The sequence below is a fragment of the Mobula birostris genome, chromosome 17, assembly GCF_030028105.1.
Source record: "Mobula birostris isolate sMobBir1 chromosome 17, sMobBir1.hap1, whole genome shotgun sequence".
In the NCBI taxonomy this organism is placed as follows: Eukaryota; Metazoa; Chordata; class Chondrichthyes; order Myliobatiformes; family Myliobatidae; genus Mobula; species Mobula birostris.
In genome coordinates this window covers 44768914-44787754 of record NC_092386.1, presented here as the reverse complement: position 1 = coordinate 44787754, position 18841 = coordinate 44768914, and the positions used below count along the sequence as shown (strand labels likewise).

Genomic DNA, 18841 nt, shown 5'->3' with positions numbered 1-18841 from the left:
ACTTCAAAAACTACCCAGACTAATATTTGCTCTTAATGTTATATATAAACAAACTTCTGATATCTGAAAGGATATATTCTGAACTGGGTATGCAGCTGTCTTTTCTAAGTTCAAAGTACACTTATGAATACGTATTACATATGTAACTTTGAGGTTCATCTTCTTGCAGACAGCCACAAAACAAAGAAAAGCAACAGAATTCATGAAAAACTTCTCGGCACAGTCATACATCCAGTGTGTGAAAAAGAACAAATCACGCAAAGGATTTTAAAAAAAAGCAAACAATCCACAGAATACGAACCACAGAAAGTAAATTCACAGCGCTGCAGGATACCAATGGCTGCAGGCCACAGCTACACTGTCAGTTCAGTACTGAGGTTAGTAGAGCTTCCTGCAGTAGTGAGATGAACACCAGCTCATCCTCCACCCGGCCTCGATTCCTGAATCTTTTTAATCTGGCTCGGCGCTTAAATTGGCCAAGCACCAGTTCATTATCAGCTCTCGGGCCCGGGCCCTGTCACTTCAGTCCAGCCCCAAGTCTGCTCCATCAGTGGCCGCCCGCGGCCAAATCTGTATTCTCCAGAGTCCAGTTCGCCAAATATTTCAGAATACCACAAGAACGCCAGATCCTGCGGACGGATCAAAAGCACACCGCCCAGTGGGAAACTATAAGCTGCAGATTGCAGAGATCATAGTCCCGAAAAAGTATATTTCATACAATTGTTAGTAGCTTTGCTGCCTGCAAAGCATCACCAAGTCTTGCCAGTGCCATCTTCACACAGTAGGAGACTTGGCCGTCACCCACATCCACAAATTAATGGTAAATGCAACTGGATGATTTTCTATTTGATAAATATAAACCGTATTCAGTGTGGCAAGTTGACAACAAGGAAAGCAAACAGTATGCTGATCTTTGCTGCAGAACAATTTCAATTCTAGAGTAGGGATGCCTTACTCAAATTATATTCAGCACTTGTGACACTGCATCTGGAATAACACAAGGAAGGTATATTCACAAAAGAGAGAATGCAATGAAGATTCAGCTGACTGATTGATTGCTGGGATAGTGGGTTTGGTGTATGAAGAGAGAATAAACAGATTGTTCTTAAGTTTAATTGTCATTCGATCATGAATACCTATGATACAGCCAAAAGAAACAGTTAAGGTGCAAAACACAGTATCCACAGTCATACACAGCACAAGGCACATATAAGACAGCAGCAAACGTACAGTCACACAAAATAATATATATAGCCCAAGTACTTAAGTTCATGAAAGTTACTGGCAAGAACAAGCCTGCAGATAAACACAATCCAGCTTGAACATGAGAGGGCAGTACTGATGCCAGTGTGTTGCCTAGATTGGGGAGCATGCCTTATGAGAATAGGTAGAGTGAACTTGGCCTTTTCTCCTTGGAGCGACGGAGGATGAGAGGTGACCTGATAGGGGTGTTCAAAATAATGAGAGGCATTGATTGTGAGGATAGTCAAGAGGTTTTCCCCCAGGGCTGAAATGGCTAGCATGAGAGGGCACAGTTTTAAGGTGCTTGGAAGTAGGTACAGAGGAGATGTCAGGGGTAAGTTTTTTTTTTTACGCAGAGAGTGGTGAGTGCGTGGAATGGGCTGCTGGCGGCGGTGGTGGAGGCGGAAACGATAGGGTCTTTTAAGAGACTCCTGGATGGCTTCATGGAGCTTAGAAAAATAGAGGGCTATGGGTAAAGCCTAGGTAGCTCTAAGGTAGGGACATGTTTGGCACAGCTTTGTGGGCTGAAGGGCCTGTATTGTGCTGCAGATTTTCTATGTTTCTATCACAACAGGTCAACCTTGTGTGACGAAAGAGCAAGTTATCAGAAGATTGATGCTAATGAGAGAGATAAGTGAGACAATGGAGCAGCATTCGGAAATGTTAATGAGAGACAAGAGAGATTAACGAAAAGAGACACGGTTCCGAGTATTGTCAGATCGGTTGCTTTGAACCTGAACTGTTTGAAGTTTGATGGACAGGCGATACCCCAGCAGGGGGATAAAAGGAACAGGTTCGCTAAGGCAAGAGACAGCATGAGATCACGAGAGAACGAGACCCTGGAAATGCGGTGTGCCCCCACAAGTTGGTGGGAGTTTTGGAGGTCTGATAGTGGGACCGACTATAGACGCACAGGGTGAAAAGGTACGATCGGCGGGAACCTGGTGCGTGTGTCCGCCCTTGCCTGGGTGCCGGGTTCACCGCGGAAGGACGATCGTATCCGGAACGGAGGGGTCACAGTCGGTGACCTCAGAAGACAGTAAAAGGGCTCGCCCGAAAGCTAACTGCGAGGAACATCAAAGGTCTGTTTTGAATCAGGAAATTTTCATATTCGCTCTCTCTCCAATGGCACAACAGTGATTACTGCGAACTGTACTAAGCTGAACTGAACTCTGCGTCACTTGAGACTGATCATTTTACCCCTAGACTGCGATAGAGCTTGATTAATCCTATTATCCTAGTTCTGTGTACATGTGTGTTTTACCATTGCTAACCTGTTGCATTTATATCCTTACTATTAGAGTACTGTGTTACTTATTTCTTTAATAAAAATTTCTTAGTTCCAGTAATCCAGACTCCAACTAAGTGGTCCATTTCTGCTGGTTTGGCAACCCAGTTACGGGGTACGTAGCACTTGGAACACCTGGGAAGCAAAGATGCAAACTTCAGCTTGCTCTTCGTTGACTACAGCTCTGCATTCAGTACCGTCACCTCCTCCAGGGGAGGGGAACGTCGACTCAGACCATGAGAACCTGCGTCGGGCATTTTCATGCCTTACAAGGCGCAGATTGGAAGACCTCCTCAAGACTAATAAGTAATCCTCAAGACTTTAGCCTCAATACCTCCTTGTGTAACTGGATCCTCTATTTCCTCATGTGCAGACCCAGTAGATTGGTAACAACATCTGCTCCATGATCTCCCTTACTACTCGTGCACCACAAGGCTGTGTGCTTAGCCCCCGATCTACTCACTTTACATTTCTGACTGTGAGGCCAAGTATAACTCCAACGTCACCCTCAATGTCAGCAAGACCAAGGAGCCGATTATTGACTTCAGGAGGAAGAAACCATTGGTCCAAGAGCTAGTCCTCATCGGGGGATCAGAGGTGGAGAGTGTCAGTGTTATCATTTCAGAGGATTGCTTCTGGGTCCAGCGTGTAAGTGCCATTACGAAGAAGGCACGGCAGCACCTCTGCTTTCTTTGAAGTTAGCGATGATTCAGCACCTCAGGTAAAACTTCAGCAAACTTCCCTAGATGTGTGGTGGAGAGTATATTGATTGGTCACATCACAGCCTGGTATGGAAACACCAATGTCCCTGAATAGAAAAGTAGTGGATCCGGCCCAGTCCATCACGAGTAAAGCCCTCCCCACCACTGAGCACATCTACACAAAGTGTTGTCGCAGGAAAGCAACGCCCATCAGCAGGAACCCCAAGCCCAACCCAGGGCATGCTCGCTTCTCACTGCTGCCATCAGGAAGGTGGTACAGAAGCCTCAGGACCCACACCACCAGGGTCAGGAACAGTTATTACCTCCTCAATCATCAGGCTCTTGAACCAGACAGGGTAACTTCACTTGCCCCATCACTGAATTGTTCTCACAAACTATGTAACACACATAAAAGTTGCTGGTGAATGCAGCAGGCCAGGCAGCATCTCTAGGAAGAGGTACAGTCTCCACCCCCCCCTTTCTTTCTCCCTGGGCCTCCCGTCCCATGATCCTCTCATATCCCTTTTGCCAATCACCTGTCCAGCTCTTGGCTCCATCCCTACCCCTCCTGTCTTCTCCTATGATTTCGGATCTTCCCCCTCCCCGTCCCACTTTCAAATCTCTTACTAACTCTTCCTTCAGTTAGTCCTGATGAAGGGTCTCGGCCCGAAACGTCGACTGTACCCTCTTCCTAGAGATGCTGCCTGGCCTGCTGCGTTCACCAGCAACTTTGATGTGTGTTGCTTGAAATTCCAGCATCTGCAGATCTCCTCGTGTTTGTGTTCACAAACTATGTACTCACTTTCAAGGACTCCTCATCTCATGTTCTTGATATTCATTTATTTATTTATTATTCTTTTTACTCTTTCTTTTTGTATTTGCACATTGTCATCTTTTTCACATTGGTTGTTTGTCTGCCCTGTTGAGCACAATCTTTTCTTGATTCTACTATGTTCCTTGTATTTACTGTGAATGCCTGCAAGAAAATGAATCTCAGGATTGTATACGGTGACATACGTATACTTCGATTTTAAAAAAAGCATTTGATCTTTGAACCTACCTTCCTGCCTTTCCCCCATAATATTTAATTCCCTTGTTATGCAAAAATCTATGTCTTAAATTTATTTAATGAGGTAGTGTCCACTGCTTCCCTGGGCAGAGAATTCCACAGATTCACTAATCTCTGGGAAATGCATTTTCTCCTCATATCCATTCTAACTCTATTTCCTTGAATCTTGAGGCAATGGCCCCCAGTTTTTGTCTCACTTACTAGTACAAACAACTTTTCTGCCTCTATCTTAACTATCTCTTTCATCATTTTGTTCCTATAAGATCCCCTTTCATTCTGAATTCCAGTGAGTATAGTCCCAGGTGATTCAATCTCTCCTCATTGGCTAATCTGTTCATCTCCAGAATCAACTTGGTGAATCTCCTCTACATAGCCCTCAAAGCTAGTGCATCTTTCCTCAAGTAAGGAGCACAGAAATGCATGCAGTACTCCAGAAGTGGACACAACAGTATCCTGCACAGCTGCCTGTTGCACCTGCAAACCAACTTTTTGCAATTCATGCACAAGCACTCCCAAGTCCCTCTGCACAACAGCATGATGTAATCTTTCACCAGTTAAATAATAATCTGATCTTCTATTTTCCCTTCCAAAGAGGATGAGCTCATATTTATCAATATTACACCTCATGTGCCAGACCCTTGGCCCACTCACTTAACTGATCTACTCTATACCTCTCTGCAGACTCTCCACAACTTTGACTGCATTATTTGCCTCTCCGCTCAACTTAGTGTCATCAGCAAACTTTAATACACTACCCTTGAACACTTTTACAAAACATTTAATGTATACTGTGAACAATTGTGGTCCGGCACCGACACCTGCAGCAACTGCTCATCACTGACTGCCAACCAGAAATACCTATTTATTCCAACTTTCTGCCTTCTCTTGGTTAACCAATAGGGCATCCATGCTAATAGGCCAAAACAATCCAACTGCCAAAACGTCCAGACAATTTCGGTACATTATCACAAGCAAAACCTCTGCCATTTCTATCAGTACCCTAGGATGCATCCCCATCAGGACCAGGGGACTTCTCTACCTTTTAGCCTGCTAGTTTGCTCATCACCATCTCTTTAGTGACAATGATTATATCAAGTTCCTCACTTCTCATTGCAAATTTAACATCTCTCTTCCGCATGTTAGACATGTCTTCCACTGTGAAGACAGACACAAAATAGTTACTGCAGACCATTTCCACATTACTCAGTATTAATTCCCCCTTCATATCTCCAGAGAGCCCCAGATTCACTTTAGCTATCCTTTTCCACTTTATACAATTATTTTACTAACTTTTTCATATTCTGGGCTAATTTACTTTCACAATCTATCTCCCCTTCCTTATTCCTTACTTAGTGGTTCTTTGTTGCCCTTTATAGTCTTCTCAATCTTTCAGCTTCTCACTACCCTTGGTGACTTAGTTATCGAAGGCTGGCACTCTCCACCCTTACTTCCTTTTCTTTTAACTGGAATATACTTTATTTTGAGCACTCTTTGAAAGTCTTCCACTGTTCCTCAACTGCCCCACCATATAGCCTATGTTCCCAGTCTATGCTAGCCAGCTCCTCCTCCATTCTGTTGTCGTCTCTCTTGTTTAGGCATAATACATCGGTTTTAGATTGATCTAATGCACCATTCGTATGAGAACTTCCATCATACTGTGATCACTCTTTATAAATGGACCCGTAACTGCAAGATCATTAACTTTACCCATCTCATTGCACAGGGCCAGATCTAAGATAGCATTTTTTCCTTGCAGGTTTACTCATATGCTGTTTAAAAAAGCTGTCATGGATGGATTCCATCAAGTTCTCCTCAAGACTGCTAGGACCAAATTGGTTCACCCAATCTATGTACAAGTTAAAGCCCTCCATGACAACTGCTGTTCCACTCTTACACACATCAAATATTTTTTGGTTTATTGTTAATATTTCGATGGCCTATAGACAACTCCCACCAGTGATTTTTTCCGCTTTACTATTCCTAATCTCCACTCAGATGGAGTCAACATTCTGCTGCTTAGATCATATATCATCTCTCACTATCGCCCTGAACTCATAATTAGGGAGTGCTACCCTCCCCCCCCCTTGCCTTCCTACCTATCTTTCCATATCACCTGATACCCTTGGATATTTAATTCCCAATCATGTCCAACCTGCAACCATGTTTCTTCAGTGCCCTTACACTCTCTGCCTTTTTGCTCCGAGAACTCTTGAGCAGAATTTCATAGAAGGCATCCGGTTATGTCTTTTGCAGATGACTTTTCTATACTCCACTCTTTCTTTTCTAACTTTTGCTTTTGCCCTGAATTGTTTCCCTTTGCCTTTCTGCCCAGATTTCCATTCCCCTGCTATATTAGCATTAGCAAATGATCTCCCTAGGACATTGATCCAGGCCCTGCCCACATGTAGACCATCCGGTTTATAATTGGTCCCACCTCCCCCAGAACCAGTTCCAATTGCTCCAGGAATCTGAAACACTCCTTCCTGCTCAAATTAGAATTGCCCAAGCCACATATGCATCAGTAACTTGAAAGTAATTTAATCATTTTGCATTCTGCTTCCTGTCTTATTTGGTCATTCTAGGTCTTTCTAAACTTTATCCAGTTCTCAAAATGGGTCACAAAATGGCTCCCGATGTGGCCTCTTGTATATCAGTGAGACCCGATGTAGATTGGGAGACCATTTCGCCGAGCATCTACACTCCATCCGCCAGAACAAGCGGGATCTCCCAGTGCCACCCATTTTAATTCCACTTCCTATTCCCATTTTGCGATGTCCATTCATGGCCGCCTCCACTGTCGTGATAAAGCCACACTTAGGTTGGAGGAAAAACACATTGTATTCCATTTGGGTAGCCTCCAACCTGATGGCATGAACATCGAAGTCTCAAACTTCCAGTAATGTCTGTCCCCCCATTCCCCTTTCCCATCCCCTTGGCCCCCTCTCATGTTATCTCCTTGCCTGCCCATCACCTCCCTCTGGTGCTCTCCCCTGCCACACTTTCTTCTTTCTTCCATGGCCTTCCGTCTCTTTCACTAATTAACTTCCCAGCTCTTTGCTTCATTCCTCCCCCTCCAAGTTTCACCTATCGCCGGGCATTTTTCTCTCTCCCCTCCCTCCATCTTTCAAATCTACTCCTCTGTTTTTTTTCTTTAGTCCTGCTGACGGGTTTCGGCCTGAAATGTCGACTGTACCTTTTTTTCCCCATAGATGCTGCCTGGCCTGCTGAGTTAATCCAGCATTTTGTCTGTGTTGCTCCAGAATCTGCAGATTTTCTCTTGTTTACACACCAGAAATGCCAATGCCTAGAGCACAGAACTACAACACAGGCAGGCCCTTTGGTTCATGATGTTATGCTGAACTCAGATTACTAAATAAACTAACCTCTTCTGCCTACACAATTCCCATACCCTTCTACTTCCTGCACAGTCATGTGCCTATCTAAGCACTTCTTGAACACCCCTATCATATCTGCCTCCACCACCATACCAGGCACCCACCACTCTATGTAAATAAACAATCTGTCCCGCACTTCCCCTCTCGAACTTTCAATGTCCTCTGGTATTAGAAATGTTAACCCTGGGAAAAATATCCTGACTGTCTACTTTATCTGCCTCTCTCATAATCTTATAAACCTCTATCATATCTCCCCTCGGGCTCCTTCAGAGGTAACAACCCAAGTGTGTCTAACCTCTCTTTACAGCACTTGCCCTGTAATCCAGGCAGCAAGCTAGCAAACCTCTCCTGCACCCTCAGGTATCAATGCCCTTTCTATAATGGGGTGACTCAAATTGAATGCAATACTCCAGAAGCAGTCTAACTAGATTTTTATAAAGCTGCAACATTAACTTACAGTCTCTTAAACCCAGTTCTTCTCGACTATAAAAGCAAGTATGCCATGTGCTTTCTTTACCAACCTACTAACCTGTAGCGTTACCTTCAGGAGCCCCAAGGTCACTCTGCACATCAACATCATTAACAGTCTTGCCATTAACACTGTAATGTCCCTTTACATTTGAGCTCCCAAAGTTTAACATTTCCCATTTGGCCAGGTTAAACCTCCATCTGAAACATCTCTACCCATATCTACAACTATCTTGCTGCATTCTTTGACAGTTTTGTAGTCTATTCACACCACCAATTTTTGTATCATTTGTGAACTTACCAACCCTGCCACCCACTTTTTTCATCCATAGCATTAACAAACAGAATTTTTGCAGAACACCACTAGTCTCAGATATCCAGCCAGCATAAGCACATTAACCACTACCCTCTGTCTTCTATGGGAAAGGCAATTCTGAATCCAAACAGCCAAATCATAGTGGACCCTATGCATCTTTCTGGATGAGCTCCCTTGAGGAACGTTGTCAAACATCTTAAATCCATGTAAACAACATCCATAGCTCTCCCTTCATTAATTACCTTTGTCATCTTCTCGAAAAACTCAATCTAGGATGCAACTTGCACAATACAATGCCATGCTGATTGCCCCTAATTAAGCTATGGTTTTCCAAATGCTCATAAATTCGCTCCCTAAGAATCCTCTCCAGTAACTTCCCTACCAATGATGTGAAATTCACCAGGCGATAGTTTCCAGGATTATCCCCATTTGCCTTCTTAAATAATAGAGCGTTAACGATATTAACATAAACTATTTGCCAGTCCACTTGCCTTTAGCTGCAGGGGACATGATGACATTAGTCAAATCTCCAGCAATCTGTTCACTTGCCTATCTCAACCTGGGTATATCCCATCAGGCCCCAGACACTAATCCATCTTAATGTTCTTTAACAGACCCTACAGTACCTTCTCCTTTATCTGAAAATGTCCTAACAAATTAGCATGCTCCACACTGACCTCCCTATCCTCCAGGTCTTTCTGCTTGGTAAATACTGATGCAAAGTACTCACTTAGATCCTCATTGGCCTCCTCTGCCTCTAAGCACATCTTCCCTCCTTTATCCTTCAGAGGTCCTACAGGTTTACTAGTTATCATCTTGCTCTTTATATGTGTAGAATGCCTTGGAATTCTCTTTAATCTTACTGGCCAAGGACTTTTCATGGTCCTTTCTATTTCCCTTCTTAGGATTTTCCCCCTTGTCTTCTTTATAATTCCCAAGCGCAGTTTGATTTGAACTTCCTAAACCTTGCATAGGTTTTCTTTTTCTTCTTGACTGAATTCATCACCTCTCGATGTTCAAGGATCGCTTACCTTGTCATCCTCCTCCTTCCTTATTACTGGAATCTACCTGTTCACTACTGTGTACAGTTTGTCTTTAAACACCCACATGTCAACAGTGGTCTTGCCCAAACACAATTGTTGTGTCAACTGATATAAACCATGATCATTCTAACCCTTCCCTCCTACACACCCCGTAACTCTCCCTTTTTTGTTCCATCCACGTGCCTGAGAGTCTCTTAAATATCCCTATTGTTCCGGCCTCCACCACCAACCCCTGGCTATGCATTCCAGGCACCTGCCATGCTCCGTGTAAAAAGCCTACCTCTGACATCTCCTCTAAACTTTCCCCCACTCACATTAAAATGATATCTTCGGGTTTTAGGCGCTGCTATCCTGGGGGAAAAATGTACTGGCTGTCCACTCTATGCCTGTTATAATCTTATACACATCTACCAACTCACCTCCCATTCTCCTTTACTGAAAAGAGAAAAGCTTAGCCTTGTTCAACCTTTCCTCATAAGTCGTGTTCTCTAATCCAGGCAGCATCCTGATCAATCTCCTCCGCACTCTCTATAATGCTTCTATATCCTTCCTATAAAGAGGTGATCAAGACTGATCACCTGATTCTAGGAAGGATGTGAAGCATTGGAGAGGGAGTCTAATCAGTTTTATACAGCTGCAACATTACCTTATGGCTCTTGAATTCAATCCCCTGAAGAATGAAGGTCAATATACTATAGCAGGGGTCCCCAACCTTTTTTGCACTGTGGACCAGTTTAATATTGACAATATTCTTGCGGACCGGCCAACCGGGGGCGGGGGGTAGGGTTGCCAACGAACAAGAGTAGCAGTCAAATGTGTTGTTTACCCAAAAGACTACAATGACCATGAAGCATTGCACGGGCACCAATGCGCATGCACGTCGTGACCTGCCACCCCTTTTTGGCGATTCTGTTCGTGGGGGTGGGTGTTAATCACTACCGGAATATAGGTGATAAGTGGGTAATACACTCAATTTTGTTTCTAAAAAGGTTTATCTAACAAATTTAATATTAAACACAGAGCGCATATTTTCCTCGCATGGATATAATGATAAGTCAATTATCAGGGCAGCTTGAAGTGTTGAACGAACTTCCAGTAGAAGTGGCAGAAGCAGGTTCGATATGATCATTTAAAGAAAAATTGGATAGGTATATGGACAGGAAAGGAATGGAGGGTTATAGGCTGAGTGCAGGTTGGTGGGACTAGGTGAGAGTAGCGTTCGGCACGGACTAGAAGGGGAGAGATGGCCTGTTTCCGTGCTGTAATTGTTATATGGTTAAATAGGTCACTTATAAGTCAATAGCATCATAACATTTTAAGTAATATTTGGATATTAAACGCACAGCACATATTTTCCCCGTATGAACGTATAAAATCATTGCAACACACCAATATCGCTGAATCAGTGGGAGCCCTGGGCTTGTTTCCCTGCAACAACACCGTCCTGTCCAGGCTGTTCCGCAGTTTAGTTTTCGTTGCATTCATTGCAGAAAATCCTGCCTCGCAGAAAAATGTTGGAAATGGAAGCAATGTTTTCAGTGCTTTCATGGCTATCTCAGGATATTTAGCCTTGACTTTGATCCAAAATGCCGACAGAGATATTATGTTAAACATACTTTTCAGCCCGTCATCATTTGCAAGCTTGAGGAGTTGATCGCCTTCCCGCCCTGACACGGATGACGTGCGGGTCATGACCTCACATGCGTAATGGCTGATCAGTGGCCGTGACAGGGAATGAGGAAAGGTGCAGCCGACTCCTATCGCCAAATCATATCGCTTCCTCGTGGCCCGGTAGCGCATGCTCTGCAGCCCAGTACTGGTCCGCGGCCCGGTGGTTGGGGACCACTGCACTATAGGCCTTCTCGACCACTCTATCAACTTACACAATTCTATGCAAGAGAAGATTGGTATCTTGGTACATGTGACAATAATAAACCAATTCCAATATTATTTGCTTTCAGAGGAGACAAGGACTTGCATTGTGACAGGAGTGCATATAATGGATTTTGAAATACAGCATATATTAAAATGCAAAAATTAAACTAATTAACACTTAAGTACATCAAAAGATTTATAATTTGGTAAACCAGCAAGAACATAGAATAGTACAGCACAGTACAGGTCCTTCGGCCCACATTGTTGTGCCGACCCTCAAACCCTGCCTCCCATATAACCCCCCACCTTAAATTCCTCCATATACCTGTCCAGTTGTCACTTAAATTTCACTAGTGTATCTGCTTCCACCACTGACTCAGGCAGTGCATTCCATGCACCAACCACTCTCTGAGTAAAAAATCTTCCTCTAATATCCCCCTTGAACTTCCCACCTCTTACCTTAAAGCCATGTCCTCTTGTATTGAGCAGTGGTGCCCTGGGGAAGAGGCACTGGCTGTCCACTCTATCTATTCCTTTTATTATCTTGTACACCTCTATCATGTCTCCTCTCATCCTCCTTCTCTCCAAAGAGTAAAGCCCTAGCTCCCCTAATCTCTGATCATAATGCATACTCTCCAAACCAGGCAGCATCCTGGTAAATCTCCTCTGTACCCTTTCTAATGCTTCCACATCCTTCCTATAGTGAGGCGACCAGAACTGGACACGGTACTCCCAAGAATTTTTTTGTTTTGCACATAGCAGAACACAGGTCAACATCTATGGAGCATATACAGAGGGCTGTGTGGACCATGCAAGATGATTCCACTCTAACTGATATACAAACAATGAAGGTGACAATAAATAAGTTAAATCGATAATGATTCACTGGTTAAACATTGTTCTAAATCTCTAACCTGTGTTGAATTATTTGATCTACCAGGAAAGACCCAATTTGCAACACTCTTAATTATACTGGGGGAAAAAAAACAAACCAAAATAGTGAAGCTTTACATTATTTCTCTATTTAGAGACAGAAAAGTTTAGATGGCCCTACTGCACGCTTAAAACTATCAGGATGGTTATGATTTACATCTATTTAGGTGTTGCATCAAATAGATTGGGACAATGCACTCACTAGCTTTGTTTGCAAATTTTTCCCACCAAATAGAAAGAAGTTCAAGTCAGCTTGCCCTATCAGTCTAAAAGTAAACTAAATTAGTATCTTAGTTTCCTTCATCAGTTATTGGAGTAAATTCTGAAAATTCTTAGGAAACATTGACTATAATTCCAATATCATTGCCATCTCACCAATTTTAAGATAATTTCTTTGAGGTGAGACCGTTGAAAGCTAATAGAATGAACTAGAGTCATCAGAGCTTCAAGAAAAAGAAATGATCCTTTGAGCAGCTTACCAAACTCACAGCCTCCACATTAACACCAGCAAGACAGAGGTGGCGGACGACTTCAAGACTCCCTGCGTTAGCAGCTAGGTGCAAAGGTGTTCTTCCATACTGTGTGGAGAAGCAAACACAATTAATGCAGGAAAGCCGGAGATATTGAAAAAGAATGAAAAACAATTTCTACAATGTAACTACTTAAGAGCACCTCTACTTTCTTAGGAGTCTGCGGAGATTCTGCATATCATCAAAAATCCTGACAAACCTCTATAGGTGTGTAGTGGAAAGTGTCTTGACTGGCTGCATTACGGCCTGGTATGGGAACACCAATGCCTTTGAGCAGAAAATCCTACAAACTTGGCCCAGTACATCATGGGTAAAGCCCTGCCAACCATTGAGCACATCTACACAAAACGCTGTTGTAGAAAAGCAGCATCCATCAAAGATCCTCACCACCCAGACCATGCTCTTTTCTCCCTGCTGCCACCAGGTAGAAGGTACAAGTGCCTCAGAACTCGCACCATCAGGTTAAAGAACAGTTTCTATTCCTCAACTATCAGGCTTTGAACAAAGGTTAACTACACTCCTTTATTGAGATATTCCCATAACAAATAATCTCACTTGAAGGACTCTTTACCTTGGGATTATTTGATGCTCTCATTATTTATTGCTATTTATTTATATTTTCATTTGCATAGTTTGTTGTTTTCTATACTCTTGCTCTTTCATTGATCTTGTTCTGTAGATCGCCGAGTATGCCAGCAGGAAAAAGAATCTCAGGGTTGTACGTAGGCACTCTGATAATGAATTTTTACTTCACTACTTTGACTTGGATTTGTCCTGAAAAGGGAAACACTCATATGGCTGACACACCTCTTGTCCCAAAGATCAGAAAAGATTGGCTGCAGTTGATCTCCATTCCTCAGGCAGGAAGGAGGGCTGATTTTTATCTTTCCACTTTCCTCTCCTGACTCTTCTACAAAGCTCAAAATTCACATGGAGAAGTTGGCTTAGGTGATCTCCCCGACTCCAGTCATACACTCATGAATGAAGCTCATATAATAGAGGAAAAACACAGATTTGTGTACAGTATATCCTCAGGATTTGAGATCTAAAACAACTGAACACTTCAAAGCTTATGCACCAAGCTTTAAGGCTGCTGCATTGCTGGATAGCTAAATCTGATCAGGGTTTAAAATCCTTATTTCACACCGATGAGAACTAAACCTGGTCCGTTGGAATTTCGCTATCTCATAATGGGTGCTGCACTAAAGCACATTTAACTTCCAAATGCAAGTGCATTATTTCTGTAAAATTCCTGGAGGATGAAATAGTTTTTTTTTGATTAATTATGATTTCTTTTCCCCACAAACCTTAAAAGGAAAATGTCTAAAGATTGGCATCAAGATATGACATATTAGATATTGGGGGAGATGGTCAAAAAGATTGGTGCTTTTAAGAAAAAGAGGAAAAAGGGGAACACCAGTGGCAGTGCAAGTTTGAAGTTCAAAGTGAATTTATTATCAAAGTACTGAAATGTATTGTCTTGCAGGCATTCACGATTTCAAATTTCGGGGTCATTGAGATCTCTTCTGGGGAAGGTATGACCGAACAAAATTTACAACTGATCCCAAGGGGGATCAATATCCTTGTGGGCAGGTTTGCTCGAGCTGTTGCGGAGGGTTTAAATAAACTAATTTAGCAGGGTATGAGAACTGAAGTGATGGGGCTGAGGATAGACAGTAGGTATACAAGCAGATGCAGAGTGTAGTAAGACTGTGAGGAAGGAGAGGCAGATGATAGGGAAAAATTGCACTCAGTAGGATGAGTTGAACATGGGACAAAAGGGTGACGAATACAGGACTGAAAGTGTTATATTTGAATACACACAGTATACAGAATAAGGTAGATGATCTTGTAACGTAATGAGAGATTGGGAGGTATGATGTTGTGGGCATCACTGAGTCATGGCCAACAGAAGATCATAGTTGATAACTTAACATGCAAGGATACACCTTGTACCAAAAGGACAGGCAGGTAGGCAGAGGGAGTGGCGTGGCTCTGCTGGTAAAAAGTGAAATTAAGTCATTAGAAAGAGGTGACATAGGATTGGAAATTGTATTATTCTTGTGGGTAGAATTAAGAAATTGCAAGGGTAAAAAGACCCTGACGGGAATTGTATGCAATCTTTCAAATTATGTAACCAGAATGTGGGATATAAATTACAACAGTTATTAGAAAAATTAATGTTAAAAGGGTAATGTTGCAATAGTCATGGGGGATTTCAATATGCAGGTAGATTGGGAAAATTGGTGCTGGATCCCAAGAAAGGGAATTTGTAAAGTGCCTACGAAATGGCTTTTTAAAACAGCTTGTGCTTGAGCCCACCAGGGGAAAGGTAATTCTGGATTCTGTGTTGTGTAATGAACCAATTTTGATTAAGGAGCTGAAGGTAAAGGAAACCAAAGGAAGCAGTGATCAATATATAAGATCATTCACTGTGCAGTGAGAAATAAAAGATAAAGTGAGATGTATCAGTATTACAGAGGAGTAACTGGAATTACAGAGAAATGGGAGAGGAGCTGGCCAAGTTGGATTGGAAGGGGACACTAGCAAGGATGATGGCAGAACGATAATGGCTGGAGTTTCTGGGGACAATTCAGAAGGCACAGGATAGATACAACCCAAAGATGAAGAGGTATTCTAAACGGAGAATGAGGCAACCGTAACTGACAAGGGAAGTCAAAGATGGCATGAAAGGAAAAGAGAAGGCATAGAATATAGCAAAAATTAGTGGAAAGTTAGAGGATTGGGAAGCTTTTAAAAAACAATAGAAGGCAACTAAAAAGCCACAAGGAGAAAAAAAAACAATAAATATGAAGATAAGGTAGCCAATAAAAGAGGATACCAAACATTACTTCAGATACGTAACAAGTTAAAAATAAAAGGTGAGGGTGGATATCAGACCACTGGAAAATGATGCTGGAGAGGTACCATGGGGGACGTAGAAATGGCAAAGGCACTTAATAAGTACAAACGTTTGTATTTTGTGTCAGTCTTCACTGTGGAAGACACTAGCAGTACATCAAAATTTGAGAGTGTCAAGGGGGGCAGAAGTGAGTGTAGTTGCTATTACTTAGGAGAAGATGCTTGGGAAACTGAAAGGTTTTAAGGTAGTTAAGTCACCTGGACCAGATGAACTATACCTCAGTTTGCTGGAAGAGGCAACTGAAGAGATTGTGGAGGCATCAGTAATAATCTTTCAAGAATTACTTTATTCTGGAATGGTTCTGGAGGACGGGAAAATTGTAGATGTCACTCTTTTTAAAGAAGGGAGGGAGGCAGAAGAAAGGAAATTATAGGCCAGTTAACCTGACTTTAGTTGTTGGGAAGATGTTGGAATCCCTTAGTAAAGATGAGGTTTCAGGGTACTTGGAGGCTCATGGTAAAATAGGCCATAGACAGTGCGGTTTTCTTAAGGGAAACCTGACAAACCTACTGGAATTCTTTAAGGAAATAACAGGCAGGATTGATGAAGGAGAGTCAGTAGATATTGTTTACTTGGATTTTCATAAGTCAGTTGACAAAGTGCCACATATGAGGCTGCTTAACAAGATCAGATCAATGATATTACAGGAAAGATACTAGCATGAAAAGACAATCGGCTGACTGGCAGGAGGAAAAGAGTGGGAATACAGAGGACCTTTCTGGTTGGCTGCTGGTGACTAATGGTGTTCCACAGGGGTCCATGTTGGGGCCACTTCTTCTCAAGTTATATATGATTGATGGCTTTGTGGCCAAGTTTGCTGACAACATGAAGACAACATGAAGATATATGGAGGGGCAAGTAGTGTTGAAGAAGCAGGGAACCTGCAGAACGATTTGGACAGATGGGCAAATGGGCAAAGTGGCAGACAGAATATAGTATAGGGAAGTGTACGGTCATACACTGTGGTAAAAGGAAAAAAGGCATAAAACTGTTTCCTAAATGGGGAGAAAATTCAAAACCCAGAGGTGCAAGAATCCTTGTGCAGGATTCCCTAAAGGTTAGCTTGCAAGTCGAGTCGGTGGCAAGGAAGACAAATGCAATGTTAGTATTAATTTCGAGAGGACTAAAATACAAAAGATGTAATGTTGAGGCTTTATAGGGCATAGGTCAGACTGCAAGGAGTATTATGAGCAGTTTTGGGCCCCTCATTGATGAAAAGATTTGCTGGCATTGGAGATGGTCCAGAGGAAATTTACGAGAATGATCCCAGGAATGAAAAGGCCAATCTCTGAAGAGTATTTGATGGCTCTGGGCCTGTCTACGTTGGAGTTTAGAATAATGAGGGGGAGGGGGGAATCTTATTGAAACCTACTGAACATATTTGAAAGATCTGCTTATAGTGGGTGAGTCTAGGACCAGAGGGCACAGCTTCAAAATAGAGGGACGTCCATTTAGAATCGAGATGAGGAGAGATTCTTTAGCCAGAAGGTAGTGAATCTGTGGAACTCATTGCTACAGGAGGCTGTGGAGGCCAAGTCATTGAGTATATTTAAAGCAGAGGTTGATAGATTCTTGATTAGTCAGGGTGTTAAGGGTTATGGGGAGAAGGCAGGAGAATGGGGTTGAGAAGAAGAATAAATTAGTCATAATGGAATGGTGGAGCACAGTTGCTGGGCCGAATGGCCTAATTCTGTTCCTAAATGGAAAGCAGCACAATAGAATCAATGAAAAAAAAACGCATACGGCAGATACGGGTAGACAACCAATGTACAAAAGACAACAAACTGTGTAAATAGGGAAGAAAACATGCAAATAAATAATAATAAATAAGCAATAAACATCGAGAATGCAAGTTGTAGAGTCCTTAAAAGTGAGTCTATGGATTGTGGATTCAGTTCAGTGTTGGGGTGAGTGAAGTTAACCCCTTTGGTTCAAGACTCCAATGGTTGAGGAATAATAACTGTTCCTGATCCGGATGGTGTGGGACTTGCGGTTCCTGTACCTCCTTACTGATGGCTGCAGGGAGAAGAGGTCCTGGGTGTCCTTGATGATGATGCTCCCTTCCTATTCCTTGTGGATCTGCTCAGTGGAGGAGAGGGATTTAACTTTGTGGAACTGGGCTGCACCCACTACTGTTTGTAGGATTTTTCATTCAAGGGCATTGGTGTTCCCATATCAGGCTATGATGCAACCAGTCAGCATACTCTCCACCCCACATCTCTAGAAGTTTGTCAAAGTTTTAGATGACTTGCCGAATGTGTGCAAACCTCTAAGAAAGTAGCGGCACTGCTTATATCTTCTTTGTAATGGCACTTACGTGCTGGATGCAGGACAGGTTTTCTGAAATGATAACACTGAGGGATTTAAAGTTGCTGACTGTCCATCACTGGTCCCCTGATGAGGACCGTCTCATGGACCTCCAGATTCCTTCTCCTATAGTCAATAGTCAGCTCTTTGGTGCTGCTGACATTGGGTGAGAAGTTGTTGTGGCACCATTCAGCTAGATTTCCAATCTCCCTCCTATATGCTAATTCATAACCACCTTTGTTTCAGCCCACAACAGTGGTGTTGTCAGCAAACTTAAATATAGTACTGGAGCTGTGATACACCAGAAGGCAAAACTGAGGAATGCCTGAGATGTCCAGGGCTGCATGACTAGACTGAGTTACAGATGACGAGGAAGAGGAGTATTTAAAAAAAGAAAAATCAATATACAAATCCTCAGTAACCCGATGGATATAGAGGACTTTGTATTAATATACACGCAGCAAAATTCAGTTTATGAAGAGTGAAAAATGGAAGAATAGTTAGAACAGTGATGTAATTATGCGAAGGGCTAACCATAAACAAGAAGGAAGATTTCAACAGCTGATGAGCTGTGGAAGTGATGGAGTTAGATAATGCTAAGAGTGTGAGATACATTCTTAGATCATATTTAAATATGACCAAATCTGCTCATAAGTATGATCAAATCTAAATAATTAGACAAAAGGATATAGTTGGCGTAGTGTGAATGGAATTCATAGAAAGGGATTGAAGACAATGTCTTAATTTGGAG

The 18841-nt window shown here is 42.5% G+C and overlaps 1 protein-coding gene across 2 annotated transcripts in view; it reads right to left on the bottom strand.

The window, feature by feature from the left end:
* Nucleotides 1-18841, bottom strand: part of dapk1 (death-associated protein kinase 1) — a 196848-nt gene that overhangs the window by 49052 nt on the left and 128955 nt on the right. For both annotated transcript variants that reach the window (XM_072281626.1, XM_072281627.1), the window contains exon 18: nt 12810-12908. In XM_072281626.1, the coding sequence (XP_072137727.1) occupies nt 12810-12908 (99 nt within the window). The remainder of the gene's footprint in view (nt 1-12809; nt 12909-18841) is intronic.